We start from the raw sequence: 26,232 nt of genomic DNA on the forward strand, positions 1-26,232 counted from the left end.
CCCAGTGGCCAGCCCAAACACCTGCTGCTGCTTAAGGGCCTTACGTTCCTGGATGTGTGGGCGCGACAAGGGCTCGGAGGAGAGGTAAAGGGACAGTTTGAAGGGGTGGGTGTGTCTCAAACTGACCGGTACTGGAGAGTTCGTGGGGGAGAATGATAATTACCTGAGTGGCTGGCCATTCCGTGCGTGATTTTCGGTAGGAGAGTCTGAGGCGCAGGAGGCAGAGCTCAGGAGCACCGACCCTAGTGGAGGGGTCTGGGGAAATCAGAACCGGATGCGGAAGCCCGCAGGTGAGCTGCGGCTCACAGCGGCCTTTCTCCTGGACCGAGAAGGAGAGAGGAATCTGGCTCGCTTGGGCTCTGCAGCGGCAGCTGGCGGCTCCGGGTGCCTAAGTGGAGCTGCATGTGGTGATGGTCCAAAACTCTTAGCAGTGAGGCAACTCAGGTTGCACAATCTTCCCTGCTGGAGATTTAGTCTAGTCCTTCAGGACGCGCCTCTGGTCCCATTTAGGAGCTGTTTTATCATGGGCATCTGGCAGGTTCCAATGAGCTATTTTTCAAACCTGCATTATTTACAAGGCAAGACTGGGCTGCTCCGTGGAGGCCGGGAAGACTTCAGCCTTTGAGTTAATGGATACATAATTGAGGAACAACGTGGAATTAGTGTCATCGTAAATGATCTAGTGCCTCAAGTTAATTTCACCCGTTTTTGTTCCAAGAACATTCAGGTCAGTCATCTTGGCTAGCCAGCTCCCACCAAAAAAGATTTCTTTTCCATCCGGCCTTTCAGACATAGAGTTCAAGGTCTGGGGCCCTTACAAGTTGCAGGAGCATGTTTCACGCCTTGTCTTTTTAAAAAGGTAACATGTTATTCCTTGTTTTGCTTCTAGGAAGCAGAGGGTTGAGGAAACGACTTGGGCGGGTGCATTAATGCAGCCGAAAAAGACACAGACTCCCTCCCCTGGGACCTGCACGGCCCGCACTCTTCACGAAGGTGCCTGGCAAGGCATCCGGTTTTGGTTTTTGTTTTCCCTCGGACACTCCGGGTCCAAGTGCCTTTATGCGGAGGGTCTCTGGCGCCTTCCTTCGCCTGGCCGGGTCAGAGACCACCGGGACCGCTCCGGAGAGGGCCCGACTGCGCCTCGTTCCACCGTGCCAGGGGCCCTGTCGCGGAGGCGGCCAGCTTCCCTAGGATAAGACTTCCCGCCCCAGGGGCAGGGCGGTGCACTTAACCGGTCCCCTCCTCAGTTTCGGGCGGTCACCAGAGCTGAGTAAGCCCGGTGGAGGGAACCGGGCAAGGATTTCCTGAGAGCGATGGGCAGGGAGGGCGGGGGCAGGAGGGCACGGAGCAAGGACCCTGAACCTGAGAACCTGCCGAGGGACCCGCGCGCCCAGCGCCTCCGCACGCGCGCTCCTGCTCCGGGCCACCCGCCCTCGCCGGCCCCCGCCCCTCCGGGAGGAAGAAGAGGGTAGGTGGGGAGGCGGATGAGGGGTGGGGGACCCCTTGACGTCACTGGAAGGAGGTGCCGGGGTAGGAAGTGGGCTGGGGAAGGTTATAAATCGCCCCCGCCCTCGGCTGCGCTTCAGCGAGGTCCGCAGGAGGCTCGGAGCGCGGCGGCGGACTCTCCCCGGCAGTAGTGGCGGCGGCGGCGGCGGCGGCGGCTCGGAGCGGGCTCCGGGACTCAAGCGCAGCGGCTAGCGGACACCGGACGGCCAAGATCCCCCTGGGCTGCAGGCGCGGAGAAGGGCTCTGGCGGCGCCAGGCAGGAGCACGAGGGGACCGGCTCGGGCGGCTGCGCTGTCGGCCTCGGAGAGCGCGGGCATCGGGCCAGCAGGCCGCGTCGCTCTCACCATGGTCAGCTGCTGGGACACGGCGGTCCTGCTGCGCGCACTGCTCGGCTGTTTGCTTCTCACAGGTGAGGCACGCCAGAGACCCTGAGTCGGAGCTCGGCGGGGATGGGCAGCCGCGGGGTGTTCCGGGGGAGCGAGGCTGCAGCCGGGGAAGCGAGCTCCGGCCGGAGCCGGGCACACTTGTTGCAGCGGGCACTCCTGGGGACACACACTTTTTTTTTTTTTTTCACCTCCTGGAATGGGTGCCGCTGGAAGTGGCTGGCTTGGGCCGGCGGGCAACACCGTCCGGACTCTCCTTAGCTCCACGCTAGGGTCACAGTCGGGTTGCCGGTTGCAGCTGGAGCCGCTAGTCCCCTGCCCGGCTTCCTGGGTAGGGTCTCCTTCCCTAGACTCTGGGTGAGCAGATCGCCACACGCGTGGACCTTTCTGGCATCCAGAGCCTCCTCCCAGGCGGTGGCTGGGTCCTCAAGGACTATCTGGAGCAAGCAAGACGTCGGAGAGGCTGCCGGGGGCTGGACAGAGGAGGGGGCGTTAGAGATGTTGGTAACTGTCCACGCGTTCACGCCTCTAGAGCAAAGGAGGAGCACAAATTTGGGGAGGGTCGCATGCCGGCGCCGGCGAGCAGATGGAGCCCAGAAGAGGGCCAGCTCTGATTCCCGGACCCGCTTGGGACTGTCCCAGGGAAGTCGGGGAAACGCTCAGCTAGCGCGGGTTCTTGGGTTCTTCCCAGCGGTTCGCTGGGCTCCGTCTCCAGGTTGGGGAGCAGGCCGGGTGTGAGGTCCCTCCGGGTCGTCAGCGTGAGTGACCCAAAGCGACCGGGGCAGCTTAGGGTCTAGATAGCTTCAAGCTTCGGAATCGTTAAGTTCTGTCTTTAGGTTGTGAAACTATAAACTGACTGACGATTTGGACCAAGAGATGTGGTTTCAGGAATTGTTGAGGTATGCGCACCTCCAAATCAGCCTCCTTTGGGCTGTGAAAAACCCGCGGTGGACCGATCAGGGACCAGCAGATTTTAGGAGCATTTCCTGCGGAGACCGTTGTCATCCAGAAGTCGAAGCTGGAGGGACCTCGGGGCTCCAAGTCCAGGCTCCAGCGCAGCAGGCGGAGTGGCTAGAGGTCCCGTGTGGTCTTCCCGCAGAGCCAGAGAGAAGAGCGCGAGAGCGCCTTTCTTGAAAGCTTCTTGGTTGGGAAGGAAGATAGGAAATAGTCGAGTAGACTTGTAATGTCCCCAGAAAGAAAGGCAGCTAGGTTAAACGTGCTTCTTAAAGGCAGTAAAAATTAGCCTTTTGGAATGTAAAGAGTGGACATCGGTTCAAAGTAATGAGCAGGGGTGGTAAAGTCAGAACTCGATGTGAATAGGTGCTAAAATAATGATACTAAATATTGTATTTTCTATTTCACAAATGTTTTTGAAAAGCTGCCTATATGAAAATATTATTGCTTAGAAAGTTTAAATACTGATTTATTATGTGAAGGCAAAGCTAGGAACTTTGAACTTACAAATTACAGAGGGAAAACCACGTTTTATTGGATTTTCTGCCTCACTCACGTGTCTTTTTTTACTTTTTATTTCTAAAGCATACTTGGTTTTAGCTAAGCGTAATTTTATCTGTATAGTTTGAGAACAGTGGAGGCAGATGAAGCTGTACGGGAATGTGACAGGCTCTGACTGCAGATTTATTAGGAGTCCCTTGTACTAGGCGCTGAGCTCCGCGTGTTAGATCCTCAGTACCTACTAGTTACAAACGCCGCCCGCCCGCCGTAGTTCAGATACTTTCAGGTCCTCTCTGTATTGAGACCACTGTTTCTACAAAAGTTATGTCTTCTGTTCAAGGTTGAAGGCACCACACCCTTGATTAGAGTCAGTCTCTCTCTCTCTCTCTCTTCTCTCTCTCTCTGTCTCTCTCTCTCTCTCCTCTGTCTCTCTCTGTCTCTCTCTGTCTCTCTCCCCCTCTCCCTCTCCCCCCTCCCCTACTTTTCTTCAAGTAGCTGACATTTACAGTTTGGTAGAACTAATTAGAAATACTTAAATTGTAGGAATTTGGGGGGATGGAGAGTGGGGAGAATATTCTCAATAGTATTCTAAATTAAAATCAAGATTATGCAAATAATACCATACAGGTGTTAGGTCCTTGTCTATAATCTTAGAACTCAGACCTAAAGCAGGGGGAAGTTGGTGAGTTCTAACCAAGCATGGACATTGGCTGTGGAGCAAATTAAAGCCAGCCTGAACTACACAGGGAATCGCTCTCTCAATAAATAATAATTAATAATAATACATATTCCCAAAATGAATATAATGCATTTCTCATATTACTTATCATTTTACATAGTGATTTTTGTTGTTTTCTCCAAGGCTTGTAGAGTCCTGCTTTTCCAAAAATTGCATATTTTAAATGATCATTATTTAGGACCCTTGTGGGTCCATGTTGTTTTCTAGTCAATCGTCTGATTGATCAACTGATCAATCATCTTGCAGATAGACTGTGAATTAGGTGGTTATCTAGTTTCTTTTTTAAAAAAAATGTGCAGTAGTAATTTTTTAAGGTTTGAGAAGTCTTTAATAGACTATATAGTTTCTTTTCAAATTAACCTCAATTGGTATGTTTCTTCTTAAAGTGCAGAAATTAGAAAATAGAGTTGGTTTTGCTTGTTTGTTTGTTTGTTTTTCTGGACAGGAGTTCTCTGTGTAGCCCTGGCTGTCCTGGAACTCCCTCTGTAGACCAGGCTGGCCTGGAACTTGGAGATTTGCCTGCCTCTGCCTCCCCAATGCTGCCAGACCTAAAAATATGGTTGATTTCCAAAGCTCCTTTCCAAATAAAATTCAGTGAATTAATTCCAAGGCACAAACAGGATGGATCTTTCTGTTTTCTCTGCTGCCCTCCATTCTTATGTATGTCAGTGGGTGCTAAGTCAGTTGACACCTGGCTGGTCAGCTAGGCCTCTGCTGTCCTGGTTTACACCTCATCTTCTTCTCTGGTAGAGTGGACTAGACCCATCAATTGACTTGGTCTTTAGTGGCCTTCCTTTTGCAGGGAGTGAGCTGGTGGGGGATCCCTCAGCACCAGATCATTAGCTTGGGCCTTTTCCCCCCAGCAGAATATGTCATTATGACAGAGACTATGTCACATTAACCCTTCTGAGTACATCAGTCACTTTAAGCCCCTATGTATCTCTTGATTTTAATAAAAGTTAACATTTACTGATGTTTTAAAATAGCTATGTTCTAAAACCGTTCTAATTCCAACAAGGCTACTAAGCCGCTTATTTGATAATTGAACCTATTTGATAATTGAACCTATTTTATCATCTATCTATCTATCTATCTATCATCTATCTATTTATCTATCTATCTATCTTTCTATCTATCTATCTATCTATCTATCTATCTATCTATTTATCTGTCTATCTATCTGTCTATCTATCTATCTATCTATCTATCTATCTATCTATCTATCTATTTATCTGTCTATCTATCTGTCTGTCTATCTATCTATCTATCTATCCCTATCTATCCCTATCTATCTATCTATCTATCTATCTATCTATCTATTTGTGGCTTCGAGAAGACAAACCAAATAATTTCTTTTTTTCCCCCTCTCCAAAACTATGGAGACATTTCTAAAATCCTTGAATGTGTATCATATAGAACCTGAAGTGATACATCACCAAAAAGAAAAAAAGCAAAAAAGTTTTACAGGGGCACCCAGCCATCCATCCCTTCAAGAAAGTGATTCCCTGGAGGGAAATTATATAGTGTATATATAGTATGTAGCAGAATTGTGGCTGGCCTTTTCCCTGGCTGGTGCAGTTGAGCTAAGAGAGAACAAATAACAGAGTATGTGATGCCTTTTTTTTTTTTTTTTTTTTTTAAAGCTGAGGATCGAACCCAGGGCCTTGTGCTTGCCAGGCAAGCGCTCTACCACTGAGCTAAATCCCCAACCTTTTAATTGAGTAGGAGAGTAAGCCCGAGGCTGGGAAGAGAGTGCAAGCAGCCTTCAGGCTGATGGGAGTGCGAATTGGTATGCTAAGTAGGTATTTGCAGGTAAAAACCATTTTTCAGTGTACTTGATGCTGTGCATAGAGGAGGGGAGGATATTTGAAGATGGCAGCAGGCTCTGTTTATTTTAAGTAGAAATATATTACTATGAGCGGCTGAAAGCATTAAAACATCTGGTGCCCTGGGTTTAGCTTAACCGAGCAGAACAGGCCATCCTGTACGCAGCGGGCTTCCTTCTGCTGAGCCGCTCCTGAGGACCGGCATGGCCCCTGCCAGACACTTTCCAGGATTGCTGTGAAGGCCGGCCGAATGCAGCGGGTGCCTTGGAGGCTGCGCGCTGATGATTAAATTGCTGGACTTTATACCAGACTGGAGGAAGGAAATGTGGGCAATGGAGTATTTGAGGGAAAGCTGGAGAGCAAGGCCTCTGACTTAGCGCAGCACTGTCGGGGGTGTGGGGGGTGTTCATTAAGGAAACGGTTCTCCTCAGTGTGCTGAAGATAGTGGGCTAGATTTCCTGCATTGTTGCTGGGCGGATGTGGGGGGATGTCAAGAATTTCTGGGCATTTCCCATCTGCGTTTGCAAACCTGGATGCTTGAAGACCATTTCTGATGACTGCCCCGTCTTCCATGTCAGGCTCCTTGGGAGGGAGACTTGATCTGTCTCTCACACACATCCCTGGTGAGACCTACAGGGGACCTCACTGACCCAGCTTCTGAAATTGAGAAAGCAGTTTTGTGATATTTTTCTTAGCTCTGCCATTGGCCGCTGGCAGACACAGGAAGACACTGTAGGCCATACCCCAGTCAACATCTCTTCTTCATTTTGTGTATTTCCTCTACCACAGATGAGTGGGGATACCCAGGTGTTCGTGGAGTTTGCATTTCAATCCACATTTTTTCTAAACCATGATATCTATTAACTTACTTATAATAATAGTATATTAATAATAATACTATTAGAATTGTGGTGCTGGGATCTGTCACAGGCTGGACAAGGGCTCTACCACTGAGCTACCTTCCCAACATCATCTTTAGTTTGAGCTTGCCTTCTGTCAAAGCCGAGAGGGGTTTAAATGAAGAACTTCAAAAAGATCACTGCTTAGAAGCCCATGGAAGTATTTGTGCCAAGATTTCTGCTCCTGAGCCCTTGGGCTCCCTCTTTGGGATGGCTGTGGTTTACAGTGCTGGTTTAATCTGTCTGAGCTCTCCACATTCTGCTCCACGTACGCTAATTCTGCCCCCCCCCCTCAAAGAAATTACCCTCCTTCCCACGGGCCTTCCCTTCCCGCTGCTAGGCTGCCTGCCCCCTTGCAAGACCATTGGCTCCTTCCTCACCCCTTCCTCCCTACCTGGGAAACCCAGCACAGCAGGGCCGCTTCTCCTGGTAGCTCTGGACAGAAGGAGCTCCTGCCCTCCTGGGGTCCGAATATGCAGCCTCATGTTGTGTCTCTCACCTGCCTATTTGCGTGTTAGGTGCCTGCACCCTTCCTCTGCGGGAAAAGAACCTGTGCCTTAGTTCTTCGATTCTTTCACAACCATGTCTTAGAGCCAGGCATCCTTGAATTCCTGCCCTTCACGCGTCCTTGCCCACCCACTAGGCCTTGTTAACACGCGATTATTGAATGGGATTGCTCTCAATAGCTAGACTCACGTGAAACATCACACTTTACCCTGTAGATGTGTGATTGTTTTCTCAGTTAAAGACAAAAAGAAAAGTACGGGCTGGAAAGATGAGTCAGTGATTAAGAACAGTCGCTGGCCCGGCAGTGGTGGGGCACGCCATTAATCCCAGCACTCGGGAGGCAGAGGCAGGCGGATCTTTGTGAGTTCGAGGCCAGCCTGGGCTACAGAGTGAGATCCAGGAAAGGTACAAAGAAAGCTACACAGAGAAACCCTGTCTTGAACCCCCCACACACAGACGAAAGAAAGAAAAAGAGAGAGAGAGAGAGAGAGAGAGAGAGAGAGAGAGAGAGAGAAAGAGAGAAAGAAAGAAAGAAAGAAAGAAAGAAAGAAAGAAAGAAAAAGGGCAGTTGCTCTTACAAAGACCAGAGTTCAATTCCAGCTTCTGAAGATCCAATGCCTTCTAGCTTCTGAAGTTACCCACACACAGGGCTGACACTCAGACATGTGCACATCCATTTTTTAATTAAAAAATTAAATGCAAAGAAAGAACCAAATAACTATATATATATATATATATATATATATATATATATATATATATATATATATAATAAAAATATAATCACTGAATAAAAAAACTGTATCCCTTCCTCCACCCCCATGCTGTAGACACAGCACACCCCAACACTCTTCTCAATATGTGTTCTATGGCAGCAGTGTCAGGTGTGTGCACATGCATATACACAGGCACTTGAGAGAACACACACACACACACACACACACACACACACACACACACACACTGCATCAGAGTTGGTTACTGTCAAAATCCCCAGGGGCTTTTTATTTTCACATTTCAGCTGGAGAAGCATGGCTTTTAGTGAAGAGCTTGTGGTTAGCTCCAGTGCCGGGGTCCAGTTTCTCTGTACTCACACTCTAGTGACAGCCTCTGACTGACAGAGACAGGGGCCAGGCTCGCCACCAGCCTCTCCTGGCTCTCACGTAGGTTTGTGGCCAGTGGACTATTTCTGATAGCCTCTTTTCACAGACTTAGCTGGGACCTCTAATCAAAGCTGACTGCCGTTGTCACCCCAAGGGAGCCATGACGAACCAATGTGTTGGAGACAAAATCAAAGTCTCAGAAGACACATATATGGTGGAGAAGAGTAACAATAGCATTAACTAGCCAAGCTTTAACCAGAAATGAAGCTGTCCGGGGCAACTGCTTCAAAACACTGGAATGAACCCCACACCTAAGTACTCTTTTCCAGAGTGTTTGGCTGTGAAGGGGGTGTCACTGCCTGGTGCTATGGCTGCCAGGCCCCACATTCTCTCTCTGGCTGGGAGGCCAGGGAGTTTTGTGTCTGCCCTCTGCCTGACTCCACAGTGACACAGTCCCGGCAAACACTTTGGTCTGTTCTCAGATAGTCACACTGCTCCCAGGCACTTCTTGTTAGCGGGTCTCCTAACCTTCCATTACATGGGTGGGATCTCCTGGGATTTCCTTTCAAGTAGCAGACCCACCCCTGTGGGCTACAGAAGCAAAGCTCTAACAACTGCCAGATTCTTTTGTTATAAGAGGCCTCAAGTGAACCTGGTATGACCCAAAGGCCTTGCTTTTATTATACACAAATATAAAATCAGAGTTGAGACCACTTTCAGCAAAACCCCGATGAGGACTTAGCCTGCCAAAGGATTGCTGGGGACCCTTCATTTCTTTAGAATCCGGGTCCTCAGCCTGTGCTCTCACTTCGATTACTTCAGGAGCTGTAAAAACTGGCCTACTAGCTTTGCAGCCCTGGCCAGCTTTACTCAGCGTTTTAGGTGGGACCCCAGCATTGATCATTTTAAAACTCCAGAGGGTTCCGGTAGTCAGCTGAGATCAAGAATTGCAAATGTGGGGCTGGAGAGATGGCCCAGATCAGACTCTGGCCCTCAAGACTGCTCTGCAAGCACTTTAGCAGCTGAGCCGTCTCCTCCTCGCCACCGGACAGTGTGCTTTTCTAACAAGCTCTGAGAGAGGCTGATATTCCTGGCCTAGAAAGCATCCTGGGGATCACAGCCTAGGGCTTGTCCCCAGAGCCTGGCCATGTGGGAGGCAACTACCCAGGTGTTGTTGATCTATAACAGACACTAAATAAATCATGTCTAGACTGAGCAGGAGGCAACTGTTTCTGAAGAATCCATCAGAAAGAGGACATGTCAGTGAATTTTGACAGAAGAAATATCTAGAACCAAGGGCAAACCATGTACCCAACCAATGTGACAAAGTCAGTTGCCCTGAGATGGGTCCGCTCTGGCACTTGATGGTAGAAGCTGCAAGCCAGAATTGAATGTAGATATAGATAACCCGCTAACAGCACCTCCAATCCCCACCCTCTGTACACGGCACCTGGCCTTTTTTCTAGTTCTACAGTAACCATCAGCCCACCCAGGATACCCAGAGGGCCACATCCAATTCCATGCCACTCCAGTGGGCCCAGCAAGATGCTATCTATAGCCTCATGAGACAGTTTGTTCACTAAGGAAACTCCCCATCTTTGTGTCCTTGGCTGGGGTCAGTCAGTGTTCTCGACTACTTGCTAGAAAAATATGCTGGTGCATGATGGTGGGATCTTCATTGTAGGAAGTCACTGTCTGGTGGGAACGTGACCCTGGAATTCTCCTTGTGAGACACCAGACATCCACGCAACTTCCCTCCCCTTGAGAACACTAGGAATTCCCGGGTGTCTGTTGTGGTAACAGGTGGTATTGTTATCCTCAGACACAGAATGCACAGCCTCTAGCTTCTGCAGGGCAGAGGCCAATTGTATCTGCCATCTATCACAGCATGGCAAGCTGTCCCCAGACTTGGTGGCCCATGTCAGTTCAATACATCTCAGAACGCTGAGTGTTAGACATCTGCGGACTGTTGGTGGTTTCCTTCAGGTCTCACCTGAGTCACTGGGACAGCCACAGCCCATGGCAGTTTCACTGAGACCTAGGCACTGCCACCCCCACCCCACCCTGTGGCCGTTCCTCACTCAGCAGTACAGCTGGGGCTCTCACACCGAGGCTGGAGCATTCCTACCGTTCACTGTACAGACTGCAAAACGTCTGAATTCCGACATCACTCTGTCACATTCTATTGCTCGAAGCTAGTCCTGGCCTAGATTCCAGGGCCAAGGAGACAGCCTTTTCTGAGGGGAGGGGCCACACTGTTTGACGCTTCCACTTGGCTTTTCTGTCTTGACTGGAGCTTGGCCAAGAAAATTAATAGTAACTAATAAACAATAATGAGTGCTAAATAATGTTTTGGCCCTTCCCTTCCAACAGTACTTGGGAATAACACTATACTGACCTATGGGACGAGGTTCCCATTCATAAATCTTGTTCGTAGCACACAGGCCAGGGTGAGCCTGGCATGCTGAGTTGGCACAGTAGCCTCTTAGGGTTACTGTGACTCCAGGGAGGGAGTCAGCTGGTCCTGAATCCATGTGTTACTGCGGCCCCTACCTCTTCCTCCTTCCTCTCCTCCTCCTCCTCCTTTTCCAGGCAGGGTTTTTCTCTGTAGCTCTGGCCGTCCTGGAACTCACTCTGTAGACCAGGCTGGCCTCAACTCACAGAGATCCTCCTGCCTCTGCCTCCCGAGTGCTGGGATTAAAGCATGTACAACTATGCCCTACAGCTCTAATTTCTTAAGATCTTAGCTTGTGGGACCTTGCCCCTTGCCCCTCTTCTCCAGAGACAGAGGAGTGTATGTATGTGGAGGGGGAGTAACCTGTACCCCAACTGTCAGGCATTTTCACGACGTAACTCACTTCACTCTGTCCCAGAGACATGTATGGTACTTACAAAGCTGAGTGACTTCCACCAACAGAGCAGTCTGCATCCTTGTTGCTACCACATCGATGCCACGTGGAAAGAGGGTGCAGGGGCTCCCCTTGGGGCACACCGAGCTCCTAGGAGAGTGCTGGCTGTGGGTAAACAGAACACTTGTCTTCAGTGGTGTGTAAAGCTGGAATTGTTTGAGCTCTTCCGTCAGACACCAAATGCCCTCTTGGCATGTGGCAGTCTAACTGAGAAGCAGAGGAGAAAGCACCTTCTTAGGTTTGCAGGGGGTGGTGGTTGTTTTTCCTGGGCCTCCAAGTCAGTCTGTCCTTGGAGTTTTGCCATCCTCAAGGAATGTGAGAAGCCACTGCTACTCCATCTTAAAGCGGCCTTGGGAGATTTCACTGCTGTGTGTTAAAGACACAGTTGAGGTCTCAATTAAGGCAGAATTTTCTTCCTGTGGGTTTTCTTATCATGGATAATCAAGAACACTCACAGAAATATCGGAATAGGATCCCCAAAGCCATTAGGAATATGGTATGACATGCCCTTCCAAACTGCTCTCCTAGATAGGGCCTTAAACTAGTTGAGAGTACAAGGGATCACTGGCTGAGGGGACAACGGATTCTAGCCAAACTCTCATGAGGCTGGTGGGCAGTGAAAGCCTAGGGCTGCTCTCTGACAGTTTCTAGGGATCCCTTGCTCCTCCAGCATCCTCTATGTCCTGCATACTTAGAGACTTGGTGCTTCCCAGGGGTGAAGTGGGGGTACCTGTGGGGAAGGCTAGGGACTTGTCCGGACGCATATCATACCATGAAGGCAGATGCTCTGTGGCCTGGAGTGAGGTGGGATGCTCATTCTGTCCCTCAGAAGGGGACAAGGAAAGGATCCAGATTCAGAATGACTTCTCTGCGGGCTTCTTGGTAACCATCTAACAAGGGTGCTTTCAGCTTTGATGGATTTGGAACCCTGACGCTGAGGACAATTGGATGACTAGCTGACAGCTACACCCTGTGGATCAGTTGGGCTGGAATGCAAATGTGTTCCTCTCGATTTCATAATCAGCCCTCTCCACACGTTTTCCTAAAATAGCTTGACTGGGGAAGCCTTGGGATTCAAGAAAAGGCAACTGAATTTTGTTTTCAGGGACTAGAATAAAAAGTCAGTGTATCTGCGGGAGGATTATAGTTCAAAGGCCTTTGGTAGAGGCCTTTGTTTACTGGCTGGGATTGATTTTCCTGCCTGAGTCCTTGTACAATGAGTGACATTTGAAGCTTGTGTATGTGTGTATGTACGTGTGTATGTGTGTGCATGTGTATATATGTGTGAGTGTGTATATGTGTGTGAGTGTATGTATTTGTATATTTATATGAGTGTATTGTGAGTGTGTATGTGTATGTTTGTGTGTGTTGTGTTGTGGCTGGACATTGGGCAACACTGGACATTGGGCAACATTCTCACTGAGCCGGACTCAGCTGCTTCTCGTGTCTCCTCTCTGTCTTGAGATGTTCAGACCTTCAAAAAGTCAAGAAACAGAAAGTAGTGTTAACTTGTTTGTCCTAACACTCGGAAAGGGACTGTTTCATTCCCAGAGTAGATCACGTTTGTCAGAATCCGGAGAAAAATCCTATCCTGCCACCTACTGAGGACTTTTAGCTTTTGCTCCAAAGAAGCAGCTGGAAAATGTGGCCGAATGTGGTCATATGCTTTAGATGGAAATGATATGGAATGGTGGTCATCACACCACTCGATGTTTACCACTGTTTTCTAAGTTAACTTTGGGGATACCGAAACATAGTTAAGTGGGTTTCGTCTGTGATCAATGGTCATCTTTTTAGAAAACACTGGTTAAAGCTCTTCTTCCATTAAACATCTTCTGCTGGGCCAGATTTTCCTGCACTGTTGTCTTTATAAAGGAAGTTTTTATAGCGTTAGACTCCTCTCCATAGGGAATTCTTCTAGAACTGGAGCAGGTAGGGGGTGCATGCAGACCAAATAACAGTATTTCCTGGGATAGAAGTTGAGTGCCTGTGACTGGAGACTAAGGAGGGTCTCACCCAGGTTGTTGATGTAGAAATTCAGAGTCTCTTCCCCACCCTGCATCTATCCCCTGCCCTCAGAATGGGGGAGGGAAAAATACACCATGTAAGGCATTTTCCACACAAAGTCACCTTTCCAGGAAATGGACGAGAATGCCAGTCTTTAGAAATTTCAGTTTTTCTTTAAGGTTCCTGAACTGACCAACTCAGAGACCAGATATATAATCTATTATGTAGGAAAGGCTTGTTTGGGGTTGTGACCATCGTGATTGTGGATATTATTTTGTGCTTTAAAATCCAAACACACGAGCCCAGAAGTACCCAGTGTGCTAATGATACCCAGTTCTTGTCTTGCGAGGCTGTGGACTGTAAACTTGGCAGGAGAGATGACAGGAAGGTATGTTCTCAAAAGGGTTTGAGATGCTGCGTTTTCTCCTCTTATTTCATGACAAAGAACATGGACCAGGGCAGCTTTAATTCTCATGCCAACTTCCCAGCCTGTCATCACTGTCCACATTCCAACTAGAGTGGAGACATGCTCACAAGACTCATTTGCCGGGTGTGGTGGTATGAGGGAGGCAGAGGCAGGTGGATCTCTGTGAGTTCGAGGCCAGCCTGGTCTACACAATTCTCATATGTAACCCAGGCCAGCCAGGGCTGCACAAGAGAGCTTGTTTCAAAAAACAAAATAAAGACTCTTTTATTTGAGGACATTTTGACCGGTTCCCTCAGAAGGTGCTACTGTGATTATCCTAAGGGACCTTTCATATTTATTTATGAAAACAAATACAGTTATAATTCACTATACTTTATGCTTGCCGTTGAATACATGCTTATATTGTGTGATTCGTACAGCAAATTCTGTGAAGGTGAATCATTTAGCTAAGTGAAGAATTTGGGACTGACCATACTAAATAACGTGTGCTTAACAAAGCACAAAGTGTGGCTAGTTCGGATAGCTCACTTCAGTGAGCAGCTGGATTTCTTGGTATCAACTGTTCTGTATCTGAGTGGCACCTCCTAAGAGGTCAGCTTTGGGAGGAAGGAACATCCTTTATACAGAAGAACCGATTCAGAGCCATCTTCACTGTAGTGATGCCGCTGGTACAGTACCTGGCACATGGTACTCACCCAGTGAGTGCTGAGCTGATAGCCTCATGCTGTGTCTTAAGCCTCTATAGGGGCCTCTGAAGCATTTGCAGAAGTCTTGACTCCTGCTGTTCACTGTCTGTGTGAATGTGAATGTCTCTGTGAATGTCTATGTGGAAGTCTATGTGTGAATGTCTATGTGAAAGTCTATGTGTGAATTTCTATATGAATGTCTCTGTGAATGTGAATGTCTATGTGAATGTCTATGTAAATGTCTTTGTGAATGTCTATGTAAAAGTTTATGTGTGAATGTCTATGTGAATGTCTCTGTGAATGTCTATGTGAATGTGAATGTGTGAATGTCTATGTAAATGTCTCTGTGAATGTCTATGTAAAAGTTTATGTGTGAATGTCTATGTGAATGTGCATGTCTGTATGAATGTCTGTGTGAATGTAAATGTCTGTATGAATGTCTATGTGAATGTGAATGTCTGTATGAATGTCTATGTGAATGTGCATGTCTGTATGAATGTCTATGTGAATGTGCATGTCTGTATGAATGTCTATGTGAATGTGCATGTCTGTGTGAATGTCTATGTGAATGTGCATGTCTGTATGAATGTCTATGTGAATGTGCATGTCTGTATGAATGTCTATGTGAATGTGAATGTCTGTATGAATGTCTATGTGAATGTGCATGTCTGTATGAATGTCTATGTGAATGTGAATGTCTGTATGAATGTCTATGTGAATGTGAATGTCTGTATGAATGTCTATGTGAATGTGCATGTCTGTATGAATGTCTATGTGAATGGAATGTTGAATGTCTTGTGAATGTGAATGTCTGTATGAGTGAATGTGAATGTCTGTATGAATGTCTATGTGAATGTGAATGTCTGTATGAATGTCTATGTGAATGTGAATGTCTGTATGAATGTCTATGTGAATGTGCATGTCTGTATGAATGTCTATGTGAATGTGAATGTCTGTGTGAATGTCTATGTGAATGTGAATGTCTATGTGTCACGTGTGAACATGCAAATGGAAGAGGTTGACTGAACACACCCAGGAGTGGCAATAATTCTCCCAGTGTGTATGTAATGCTTTCTGCCTTATGGGTCATCCTCTGGGTCCAGCCCATTTTCTTAGCCTGGGCTGAGGTGGCTATGTTCTCTTGACTGACACCAGACCCAGGACTGACGGAAGAATTGGCTTCCAGGAAATGCTGTCCTGGAGATGGGCTCTCAGGCTAAGTGTATCTCAGCAGGTGAAGGTTCCCAGAACAGAACCTATGTACACCAACACAGCCTGAGAGTCCAGGTGATACCACTGTGTTCCCTATCTTGGGTCAGAACATTCTGGTCGAAAGCTGTCTCCTTTTCCTTTGAACCATCCATGGTATAGACCAGAACAGTGGTTCCTAACACTGTGACCCTTTACACAGTTCCTCACATTGTGGTGACCCTCAACCATAAGATTATTTTCATTGCTACTTCATAACTGTAATTTTGCTACTGTTATAAATCATAATGTAAATAATTTTCGGGATAGAGGGTTGTCAAATGGGTCACGACCCACAGGTTGAGAACCACTGGACTAGATGACCAGCGAGATTGGTAGAATGTTAGTCCTGGCTAGTGCACCTCACCTGGAGAATTGTCTGATACATTCCCCACTGCCGAGTCTCCCACAGATGTCTGCCATGACGCCCTGTTGCAGAAAGCACAATGTGACATCAAATGTTTCATTGTGGCTTTTTCCTGGTGGCAGGGTGGACCCCAGACTAAAAACATTTGTGGATCAAAAAGATAAGACAGTTTTCTCCTCTCAGCAAAGAGGTCAGAGAAGGTAGAATTTCAAGGGGCAAGGGAATTTAAAAGGAAATCATTGTTGGGCTGGCTGTGGGGCCCAGTGGTTGGACACTTGCCTAGGATATGTGTGGGCCTCACACGGGGGTGGTTTGGCCCCAGTAGAACAGTGTATGTTAGCTTAATTGTTGTCAATGTTAAGTTATAAATGCTTTCAAGAAAGCAGTCTGGGGCCAGAGAGATGGCTCAAGGGGATAAATGTGCCTGCTGCTAAGCCTGACAACCTGAGTTCAATCCCCGGGACCCATGGAGGGCGAGAACCAACCCCTGCAGGTTATCCCCCCCCCCTCTCTCTCACACACACACACACACACACACACACACACACACACACACACCGTGGCATATCGTGCACACATTAATTAATTAATTAATTCACAAAATAAAAAAAGAGAACACAGTCTTGATGACCAGTTACTCTTCTCTCTGTATGTTTAGATAAACTCTCTGAGCTAGTTGTGGTGATGCTTACTCATAATCTCAGGACTGAGGGGTGGAGGTCTGAAGACTTGAGTTCCACTCCTGCTGGTGACATAGAGTTCTAGGCCAGCCTGAGCATCATAGGGAAACTGTTCAAAAATACAAATTAAAAAAAAAATATATGGGCTGGGTGGTAGTGGCAGTGGTGGCGGCAGGGCACACCTTTAATCCCAGCACTCGGGAGGCAGAGCCAGGCGGATCTCTGTGAGTTCGAGGCCAGCCTGGTCTACAGATCGAGATCCAGGACAGGCACCAAAACTACACAAAGAAGCCTTGTCTCGGAAAGTGTGTGTGTGTGTGTGTGTGTGTGTGTGTGTGTGTGTGTGTGTGTGTAAACACGGAGAGGTAGCTCAATGGTAAAAGCACTTGCTGTGCACACATGAGGACTACAGTTTGGGTCCCTAGAACTCATGGAAATGGCAGGCAGGCATGGTAACTGACCTGTAATTCCAGCCTTGGAAGACAGAAACGGGATTCCCTAGAGCAAGCTAGTTAAAGAGACTGGCCGTATGAGTGAGCTCTGTGTTTGATTGAGAAACCTTGCCCCAGTGAATAAGAAGACAGGTAATTGAGGATGATTCTGGACATGAACTTTGGGCCCCATCTGCACATGAACCCATGTGTAGGCATACCCACACACATGTGCATACACACACATATAAACATGCACATATGTAACCATGCACGGCACACACACACACATATATGAAAATGGAAAAAGAAAAACAATGAAGCTAGAAATACTATGCTGTGGAGGCTTTCACAACCTCAGTTCTCATGTAAGAGATCACGTTATTGCCACCCCTGGTCATTTAAGTCTCAAAGGTCAGAGGGTTTGGCTACACAGACAGAGATTGTCTCAATTTCCTCTTCATGAATGGATTTAAAACATCTCCTTTCTAAGTTGTCAACTCCAAAGGACTCTAGATTATAAATCTGGAGCTATTGAAGAAAATAGAGGAAACTTTGTGTTGTCTGTACTAATCTTTTCTGGATTTTTTTCTTGCATGGATAGCTCAGTACATGCTTGCCTGCCTGCACACATATGTGCATGATAGCCTGTCTTCATTTTATTACACAGAGAGGTCTTAATTTGGATTCAGAATTAAAACTTGAACAAAACGTGCTTTAGCAATTTTTAAAATTTTATGCATGTGGATGTTTTGCCTATGTGTGTGCACCATGTGTGTGCAGTACCCATGGAGGCCAGAAGAGGGCATCTGATCCACTGGAACTGGAGTTGGTTTGGGGTGCCATGTGGTTGCTGGGAACTGAACCCTGGTCCTCTTGAAGAGTAGCCAGTGCTCTAGACCACTGAGCCATCTCTAGCCTAGCTGTTGTCATGGTCTGTATGTGCTTGAGACTTTGCATTGAACTGTAAGGAATGGAGGCGACTACATGCAGTGTGAACTCAGGGTGTTGTATGTATCACCTTCTGCTTTCAGACTAGTAAATCATTGCTTGCAGAGGTCATGGAGAATACCTTTAACCAAACTGGAGTTTATACTTCTAAGTAACTGAGCACTATCCTTCTAATACCTAGGACAACTTGGTCATTTTACGACAAAGACTCCCATGCCTAACAGTGCAAATCCACCCACTTGCTCTTTCATCCACAGCATTCTGTTACTGATTCTGGATCACTGTATAGAATTGTATAGAGTTGTGATTCTCAATGGAATGTGCAGGGTGCACCAACTGACAGAAGCGTTGCACACTTACTTTCACATATAGTATGTGTTTGCTGAGACAGCACCACTGAGCGTCACCAGCTACTGTGGTCACTTCAGGTGTTAATCTTATGGAAAATGTATGTATTCCTGCCTAAAACAACACGTGATTTTCAACTTGAACAATAGCACAGCATTTATCAGTGACTGTGATCCATTCTGTAAGGCATGGCGTCAGGGCCCAGCTTCCCCATAGTGCTCTGAGCAGTGGCGTTGACAAAGAACATGAGCTGGTGGGGGACAAGAAAAACAGAGGGGACTCTAACATAAAGCCTACCTGGTGCTTTTTTAAAATCTGTCTCTGTTCACGGTCCCTTTGTATAAACAGAGGAGGGGCTGGCGGGTTTCTCCACTCGATACAAGCTGTGCTTCATGTCCTGCTAACCAGATCGTGACCCTTCTGTGACATGGAGTGGTAAGATGACATGACACATTGGAGGGTGGTTTCATTCAATAAAAGAACAGTTCATGGGAGGGGAACATCTGGGGAAAAAGGTAGCCACTTGGTCAAAGCGACGTTTTCCCCCTGTCAACCCAATTAATTCCGATGTCACATGAAAAGAAGCTGTGCATGGCTGTAGGTCATTGGAAGGGTAGGCTCCTGGTGCTAGCTGCTGACAGGGATGATGATGGATGAAGGTTAACCTGTGACCCTCAGAGAAACCAGTGTCCAGTTAAAAAAAAAAAAAAAACCCTCCAAGAGACACGCTGCAGACATGGCACCGCTATGTGTCAGCAGCGTGTGGTGTGGGTGAAGGAGTTTTCTTTGGTAAACCTTTTCAAACACACAGATGTTGTTTCTTTTAATGATTTCTATGAAGATGAAGGGAAAATGAATAAGTTCAACAGTCTGTGGGTGGAATGAGTGATGTTGTACCAGATCAGATCATTTTGGACACAGCCACTTCAGCTAATGTCCCTGTGCTGTGGCCTGAAATACCTACATTGGGATTTCCCCGGCCAACAAGGGAAGTGTGAATTGTGGGTACGGAAGGATAATCTGATGGTGGAGTGCTCAACCAGATTCACAAGACCATAGAGAGAGCCTCTATACACAACACCACACACACAACACACACAAACCCAAATGTGTGTGTGTGTGTGTGTGTGTGTGTGTGTGTGTGTGTACACATACGGATACATACATACCACAGCACACACAGAGGTCAGAGGACAACTTTTGGGACTCATTCTTCCTCCCACAGAGTTCCAGAGAACAAACTGAAATGATCAGATTTATGCAAGTGAGTGTGTTTACCCACCAAGCCATCTTCCTGGTCTACTTCGATAATATCTTGACTTGACTCCTGGCACCTAGAGTCATGATGCAAACAATATACCCTGCTTTAAGTCTCTAATATACAAAAATGCCAGAGTTCATTATTTGAGTCTAATGATTCGAGGATTACCTAGAAATAGCAAAATCTTGCCAGAAACTAGTGAATTTTCCCCAGGGGTTTAGTGTGAAAATAAATTGAATATACTAGAAGGACTTTAAGGTGAATAGCAGGTCACCAGGATTTAAAGTGTTCCACAAATTACATATTTGATTTCTGAATAGCAGCTTTGTAGACATTTAAGGCCCCCTCTGGGCCCGAAAAGCGGTAAGTACCACAGTTATCCTGCGCCTGAGATGCTTGCTCTGTGGGGTGAAGCTGTCCATCAGAAGGTCATGAATCATCTCCTCTCCATAAGGATTAGTCACAGCACTGAGTCTCAGCTTCCGGCTAGTCCTAAACAGAATTCATTTTGGGAATCCCAGCTAAGGAAGGGCTTTCCCTTCCTCTAAGCTGAATGAATAGTGTAATTTAAAAAAAAAAAAAAAAAAAAGGCAAAACTGCTCCTGTTTCTCCCCCAGCCAGCAGTTTAAACAGAGAAGCAGCAGCAAGCACTCTGACTGTGTTCAGATGAGCATCTTGTCTTTAACTTTGTTCTTGGTTTAAGGCCATTTAAAACACATAGGGCTGGGCTGGAGAGATGGCTCACTGCTCTTCCAGAGGTCCTGAGTTCAATTCCCAGCAACCACATGGTGGCTCACAACCATCTGTAATGAGATCTGGTGCCCTCTTCTGGCCTGAAGGGAAAAAACAAAAAAACAAAACACACAGGGCCTGGGTCCCAGGAAGTGATAGTGCCAGTCCTTAGCGTGCACGAGGCACCAAAACAATGTTTGGAAGGAGAAACTCCATGTTTGAAGATGTAATTTGGGCTCACAGCTGAGACTTCATACATTCTCATGCCACACAAATCTCACCTTGTGCATGCAGGTGAAGCATGAACAGCCTTCCTCCATCTTCCTGGGAATGAGATGAGAAGGCCCTCCCAGTTGTCTCAACACAGCGATTAGAACTGGTGCACTTTCCAGTCACAAAGTCACACCATCTGTTCATAGTGTTCACGTCCACATCTGGAAACCCTAGGACAGAAGACCCAGGAACTAAGACTGAAGTTATTACATTCAAGAGCTCTGGAGGAATTAGCTTCTCAGACACAAATTTCAGTAGCTTCTAGAATTTACAGCTGTTCCCCACCACCCTACCCACCACATGCCCCCCACACACATACCAGCCACAAGGATTCTTTGATATTCAGACTATGGGATGTGGGCTTTTAATAAGATCCATTTCGAAGGGGAGACCTTTTTTTTAAATTATGAATTGTGTTTAATTGACCTCATGTAACCTTGGGAAATGGCTCATTGTCTTCAGTTCAATTTTTTTGAAACACGATATTTGAATTATATTTAGATAAAGAGGCCATTAATCATGTAGGATTATGTTCTATTGGAAACATAGTATGCAAAATGGAAAGCAGATGTTTCACATCTGAAATAAATCTATATACAAAGCTTTGAGTTAAAACAAATACATTAGAAGTCAGGTTCTTCTTTATTTTTTATTTTGTTTCTGTTTGTTTTGTTTGAGATGGGGCCTTACTATGTAGCCATGGCTGGCCTGCAACTCACTATGTGAAACAAGTTGACCTCTAACTCACAGAGATCTGCCTGCTTCTTCCTGTGGAATGCTGGGATTGAAGGTGTGTGCCACTGCACCTGGCAAAAATCAGGAATTTTAATATAAGATGGAACAGTTTTCTTAAGAGATTTCTGCCCACAACTGTATGTGCACATTTGTGTGTGTGTGAGTGTTTATGTGTTTGAGTGTGCATGAGTGAGTGTGCGTGCATGCGTGCGTGCGTGCGTGCGTGTGTGTGTGTGTGTGTGTGTGTGTGTGTGCTGGGAGATCAGAGGCATCAGATCAACTGGAACTGGAGTTACAGGTGGTTGTGAGCCACCTGATGTGTGTGATGGGAACCAACTTGGGTCCTCTGCAAGAGCAGCACGTGCTCTGTGTCTGAGTTTGTTATGGTCATGTGTTTTCAGTTCTTTAGGAGTTTTCAGGTATTTAGGAGTGTAATTGTGGAAAATCCACTAAACCCATGGTTAACTTAGTATTGGGGCTTTTAAGTGGCTGCTGTTTCCCAAGATGGCTGCACCATGTTAAAATCCTATCAGCAGCGTCCCTGCTCCTAATTTCTCTACCTGCTTATGTGAACATATAAGGGGGAACTCAGTATGTAGACCAGGCTGGCCTAAAACTCTGAGATCTATCTGCCTCACCCACCAAGTGCTGGGATTAAAGGTGTGCACCACCATGCCCAGCCTAAACATGAGGTTTCGGGTTGGGGATTTAGCTCAGTGGTAGAGCACTTGCCTAGCAAGCGCAAGGCCCTGGGTTCAATCCCCAGCTTAAAAAAAATAAAATAAAATAAAACCATGAGGTTTCTAATTTGTGATGATCAATAGCTATGACCTCAGAGTCAAAGGTCACAGAGGTCAGAGGCTGGAAGAGGTTGTACAAATGATTCTCACCCCAGATGCTTAAATGGTTTGCTCATGGCCACACTGGGTTAGTTAGGAGCAGGGCCAGGAAGGGAGGTGGTGGGTGACTCAAAAGAGAAAGGATGCTTCATGATACACTCAGTTGTTCATTGCTTAATGCAAGGAGCATCCCAAGTAATACATTTAGACAAAGTCCTTATTGTGTCAACACCATAGACTATGAGTACAAAGTAAGTGGGACATGCTATTACGAGGCCTATGTCCTCACGATGGTATATACTTTCCAATGTGGACCAAAGTGTGGCATTTATTATATTGACTAAAAGGCTTTCCTTAAAGAGAATAATTTTGTGATTTCTATATAATAGGGGCTTGTGCTGACATTTTTGGAAGAGAAACTGAAGGACTTGACTTCACACTATGTTCAGCAAGCAAGGACACTTTATTTAAATCACCAAAATGAGCAGTTTTCTGAAGATGCTTTTAGTCAGTCTACATAGAAGCCTTCTTGAAAGATTTACTTTTATGTGTATGTTTGTGCCTGTGTATGTGCCCCATGTGAGTGCAGGTGCCCTTGGAGTCTGGAAGAGGCTGTCAGATTCACTGGAACAGGAGTTAGAGTTGATCTTGAGCCACCTGGTGTGGGTGCTGAGCCCCAAATCCTGGTCCTTTCCAAGAGCAGCTGGAGTTCTTATCTACTGAGTCATCTCTTCAGTTTCTTAAATGATTCTTAAGTGATAACAAGGCGCTCCTGCCCTCAATGACCTCTGTGGAAGTTCTTTCTTTTAAATCCATCCTGAAGCCTTGTAGACCTTTCGAAGGAAACTCCATTTGATCCTGGATTTGGTTTCACTAATAAAGCCATACATTGCTTGGGATCCACTCGGTCTTTCTGCTGATGTTAAAGAATGTGTTCCATTTTGCATAAGAAATAAAAGCGAGCGTGAAGGGTGTGTCTCCTTGACCTTCAGCACATCCAAAAGGAGAGAGAAAGCATATGCAGAAAAGATCAATATAGAGTTATCAGTGTTTAGTAAGAACAAATCCACAGGCTGTTTATGGTGTTCTCTCTCTCTCTCTCTCTCTCTCTCTCTCTCTCTCTCTCTCTCTCTCTCTCTGGTTTTTTCAAGACAGGGTTTCTCTGTAGCTTTGGAGCCTGTCCTGGATCTCACTCTGTAGCCCAGGCTGGCCTCAAACTCACAGAGATCCGCCTGGCTCTGCCTGCCGAGTGCTGGGATTAAAGGCGTGCGCCGCCGCTGCTGCCTCCGCCTCCACCAGCTATGTTGTTTTCTTTTTGAGAAAGGGTGTTACTGTGCAGATCAGGCTGGCCTTAAACACACAGAGACTCACTTGCCTCTGCCTCCAGAGTCCTGGGATTAAAGATGTGAGCCACTGTGCCCAGCTCAACAGGCTGTTTGTTTGTTGTTTGTTTGTTTGTTTGTTTGTTTTACTGCTCTTAGCTACAGTGGTTGACCCTAATAAATACACGTACAGTGAAGTCCATTGTCCTAGGCCACAGTGAGATTTTCCGTTATTATGTTAATCGATACGTCTCCTGATGCAAAAAGATTTCTATTTCTCATTCCGCAGTTGGGAGGAAAAACTATTTTTAAAGTCCCAATGATAAGGCTACCATGGCATACAGTGGAAAGTTTTGATACCCACCCAAGCTTTATAACAGGGAATCATTTACATCGAGTACTCCACCCTTGAAAATGGAACATTTTGTGGAGTTATTATCAAAATGGGCAGCCCAACTCTGTGCTCCTAAGGGAGCCCCTGAGCAAGAATGTGTCTACTCTGGGTATCACTAATGATGCAGCAGCAAGTGTCTGATGAGCAGCAAAGGCTTACATTTCGGCACTTGGACTTTCATTGCTCAGACATGGATATTCAACTGCCTCAAAGAAATGTTTTAAGGACTAATAATATTTTCTAGAAGCACTAGAGAATTTTTTTTCCTTATTAGTTTTCTGTTAAGCGATAGTCGTTGGTTTCTTGAGTCAGGATCTCACTGTGTGGCCCAGTCTGACCTGGAACTCACAATCCTCCAGCTCCAGCCTCTCCTATGCTGGGATTACAAACAGGTACCACCATATCTGGTTCCTGCTAATCCTCATGTTACCATAGTTTCCTATCCACTGAAAAAGGGCTCTAAAGTAGCCACCAACTCAGAAATACAGTATCCTTATACTTTTTTCCTTTTCTAAACAATTTTTTTAAAGTATTTTTTATTATCTGTATATTGGCGTTTTGTCTGCATGTACATCTGTGTACCACATGGGTGCCAGTAGAGGGTGCCAGATCCCCTGGAACTGGAGATACAGATAGTTGTGAGCCCCCATGTAGGTGCTAAGAATCGAACCTGGGTCATCTGCAAAAGCAGCCAGTCCTCTTAACTACTGAGCCAACTCTAGCTCTTTTTCCATTTCCCAAACGGCAATGTTATCTAGCTTCTTTATTCCAAATGAAGAATTCATTGATGTTAGTGATGACAAACTACATTCTGAAATCTTATTTTCTTAGCATTTCTCGCCTAAACTTTCCAGTAACCCCATTTCCTTCCAGTGTCTCTAATCCCTCACTCAGGTGGTGTCTGGGTCCAAGAATAGTGCAGAGTGCAGAGAAGACACCGTGGAGGGCTCCTTCCTTAAGGGACTTTCTCAATGGCACTTCCTCGCTGGCAGGCATGTGTGTGAAGCTCCAAGTTCCCTTGACAATGGTCAAAGCATTCCCATTCTAAGTTGCCCCCAAAGGAAGATGGATAGAGCTGGGAACCCTAGGTTAGGAAGATGGAGGTTTCTTTGCATGGCCTCTCCTGCAGGCAAGGCTGTATCGAGTCCACCTAGACTGCAGATAATTGCAAGTAATGCCTGAATTTTCCACAGGAAGCTGTGCCAGGCCTTTCCCAGCACAGAGACAATCACTCAATTAAATCCCCAAAGTTCCATGATACAAGAAGGGCGGAGACAGTTCTGGCCTGGAATTTTTTTAGGGTAGGTGTTACCAACTGCGTGCTGTGGCTTTAGGAAAAGCTACGTTCTTGGGGGTCATTGCACCAGGAAACTCAAAAAGATGAATAAAGTACAAAGTTTGTTCTTTCTTACCTAGGTGGGTTGACTTCTTTGGGGGTTGGTGGAAGAATAACTAGGTCTGTAGGAAGCAGTGGTTTTGATTTTTTTACAGCCATTAGCATCCTGACAATTAACTGTTAATAATTTAATACCAGCAACTCTTGCTAATTGAAATGCCTTCTAAAATATTAATTTTACCACCAGCAATATTTAGAAAACATAAGTTTCACTTAACATCTTCCTATGAAACTATATACCCAAGAGAATACTTTCTGACAGCAGTTATGCTGGGGGCATGTGCCCATGGTGGGCAGTGAGTCAGCTTCCTGAATGCCATGGTTCTGACTCTGTACCCCCTGCATGGCGGTAGAGCACGGGTGTTGAGGGGTAGCAAACTAAGGCCATGCAGGTGGGAAGAAGGAAAGCAAGCTACCTATGTAATATAGAGTTTCAAAGAGTCCTGTAGTCTTTGAGATACTAGGACCCCAGAGAGACACTAGCGATCACAGTTGGGTGGCCCTGGGATTTGATCAAGACCTCAGGTCTGTGACCTGGCAGGGATTCTAGAGGACTTCAAGTTTCTCCCTTAACTTCTACCGTGAAAACCCATTTTCATGTAAACATACTCACGAACATTGGTGATAAATGTATCCAGCCCAAGACTCCCTCTCTCCCAATCCCTAGTTTTTCCTAGGGATCACTGTCCTTGGCCCCCAACCTTGCCTTTTATCTGTCATTACAGTGGTTGGGAAGAGGAAGGAGGAGAAGGAGGAAACGGGCTAGAGGAAGAAGGAAGGAGAAGGGGGAAACAGGGAGGCAGAGAAG

The 26,232-nt window shown here is 46.4% G+C and overlaps 1 protein-coding gene across 1 annotated transcript in view; it reads left to right on the forward strand.

The window, feature by feature from the left end:
* Positions 1-1,599: 1,599 nt before the first annotated feature.
* Flt1 (fms related receptor tyrosine kinase 1) overlaps positions 1,600-26,232 on the forward strand; it is a 175,056-nt gene continuing 150,423 nt past the window's right edge. Inside the window, exon 1 of the mRNA XM_036172306.1 lies at positions 1,600-1,915. Within this exon, the coding sequence (XP_036028199.1) occupies positions 1,852-1,915 (64 nt within the window). The 5' untranslated portion in view covers positions 1,600-1,851. The remainder of the gene's footprint in view (positions 1,916-26,232) is intronic.

The sequence above is a fragment of the Onychomys torridus genome, chromosome 22, assembly GCF_903995425.1.
Source record: "Onychomys torridus chromosome 22, mOncTor1.1, whole genome shotgun sequence".
NCBI classification, from domain to species: domain Eukaryota; kingdom Metazoa; phylum Chordata; class Mammalia; order Rodentia; family Cricetidae; genus Onychomys; species Onychomys torridus.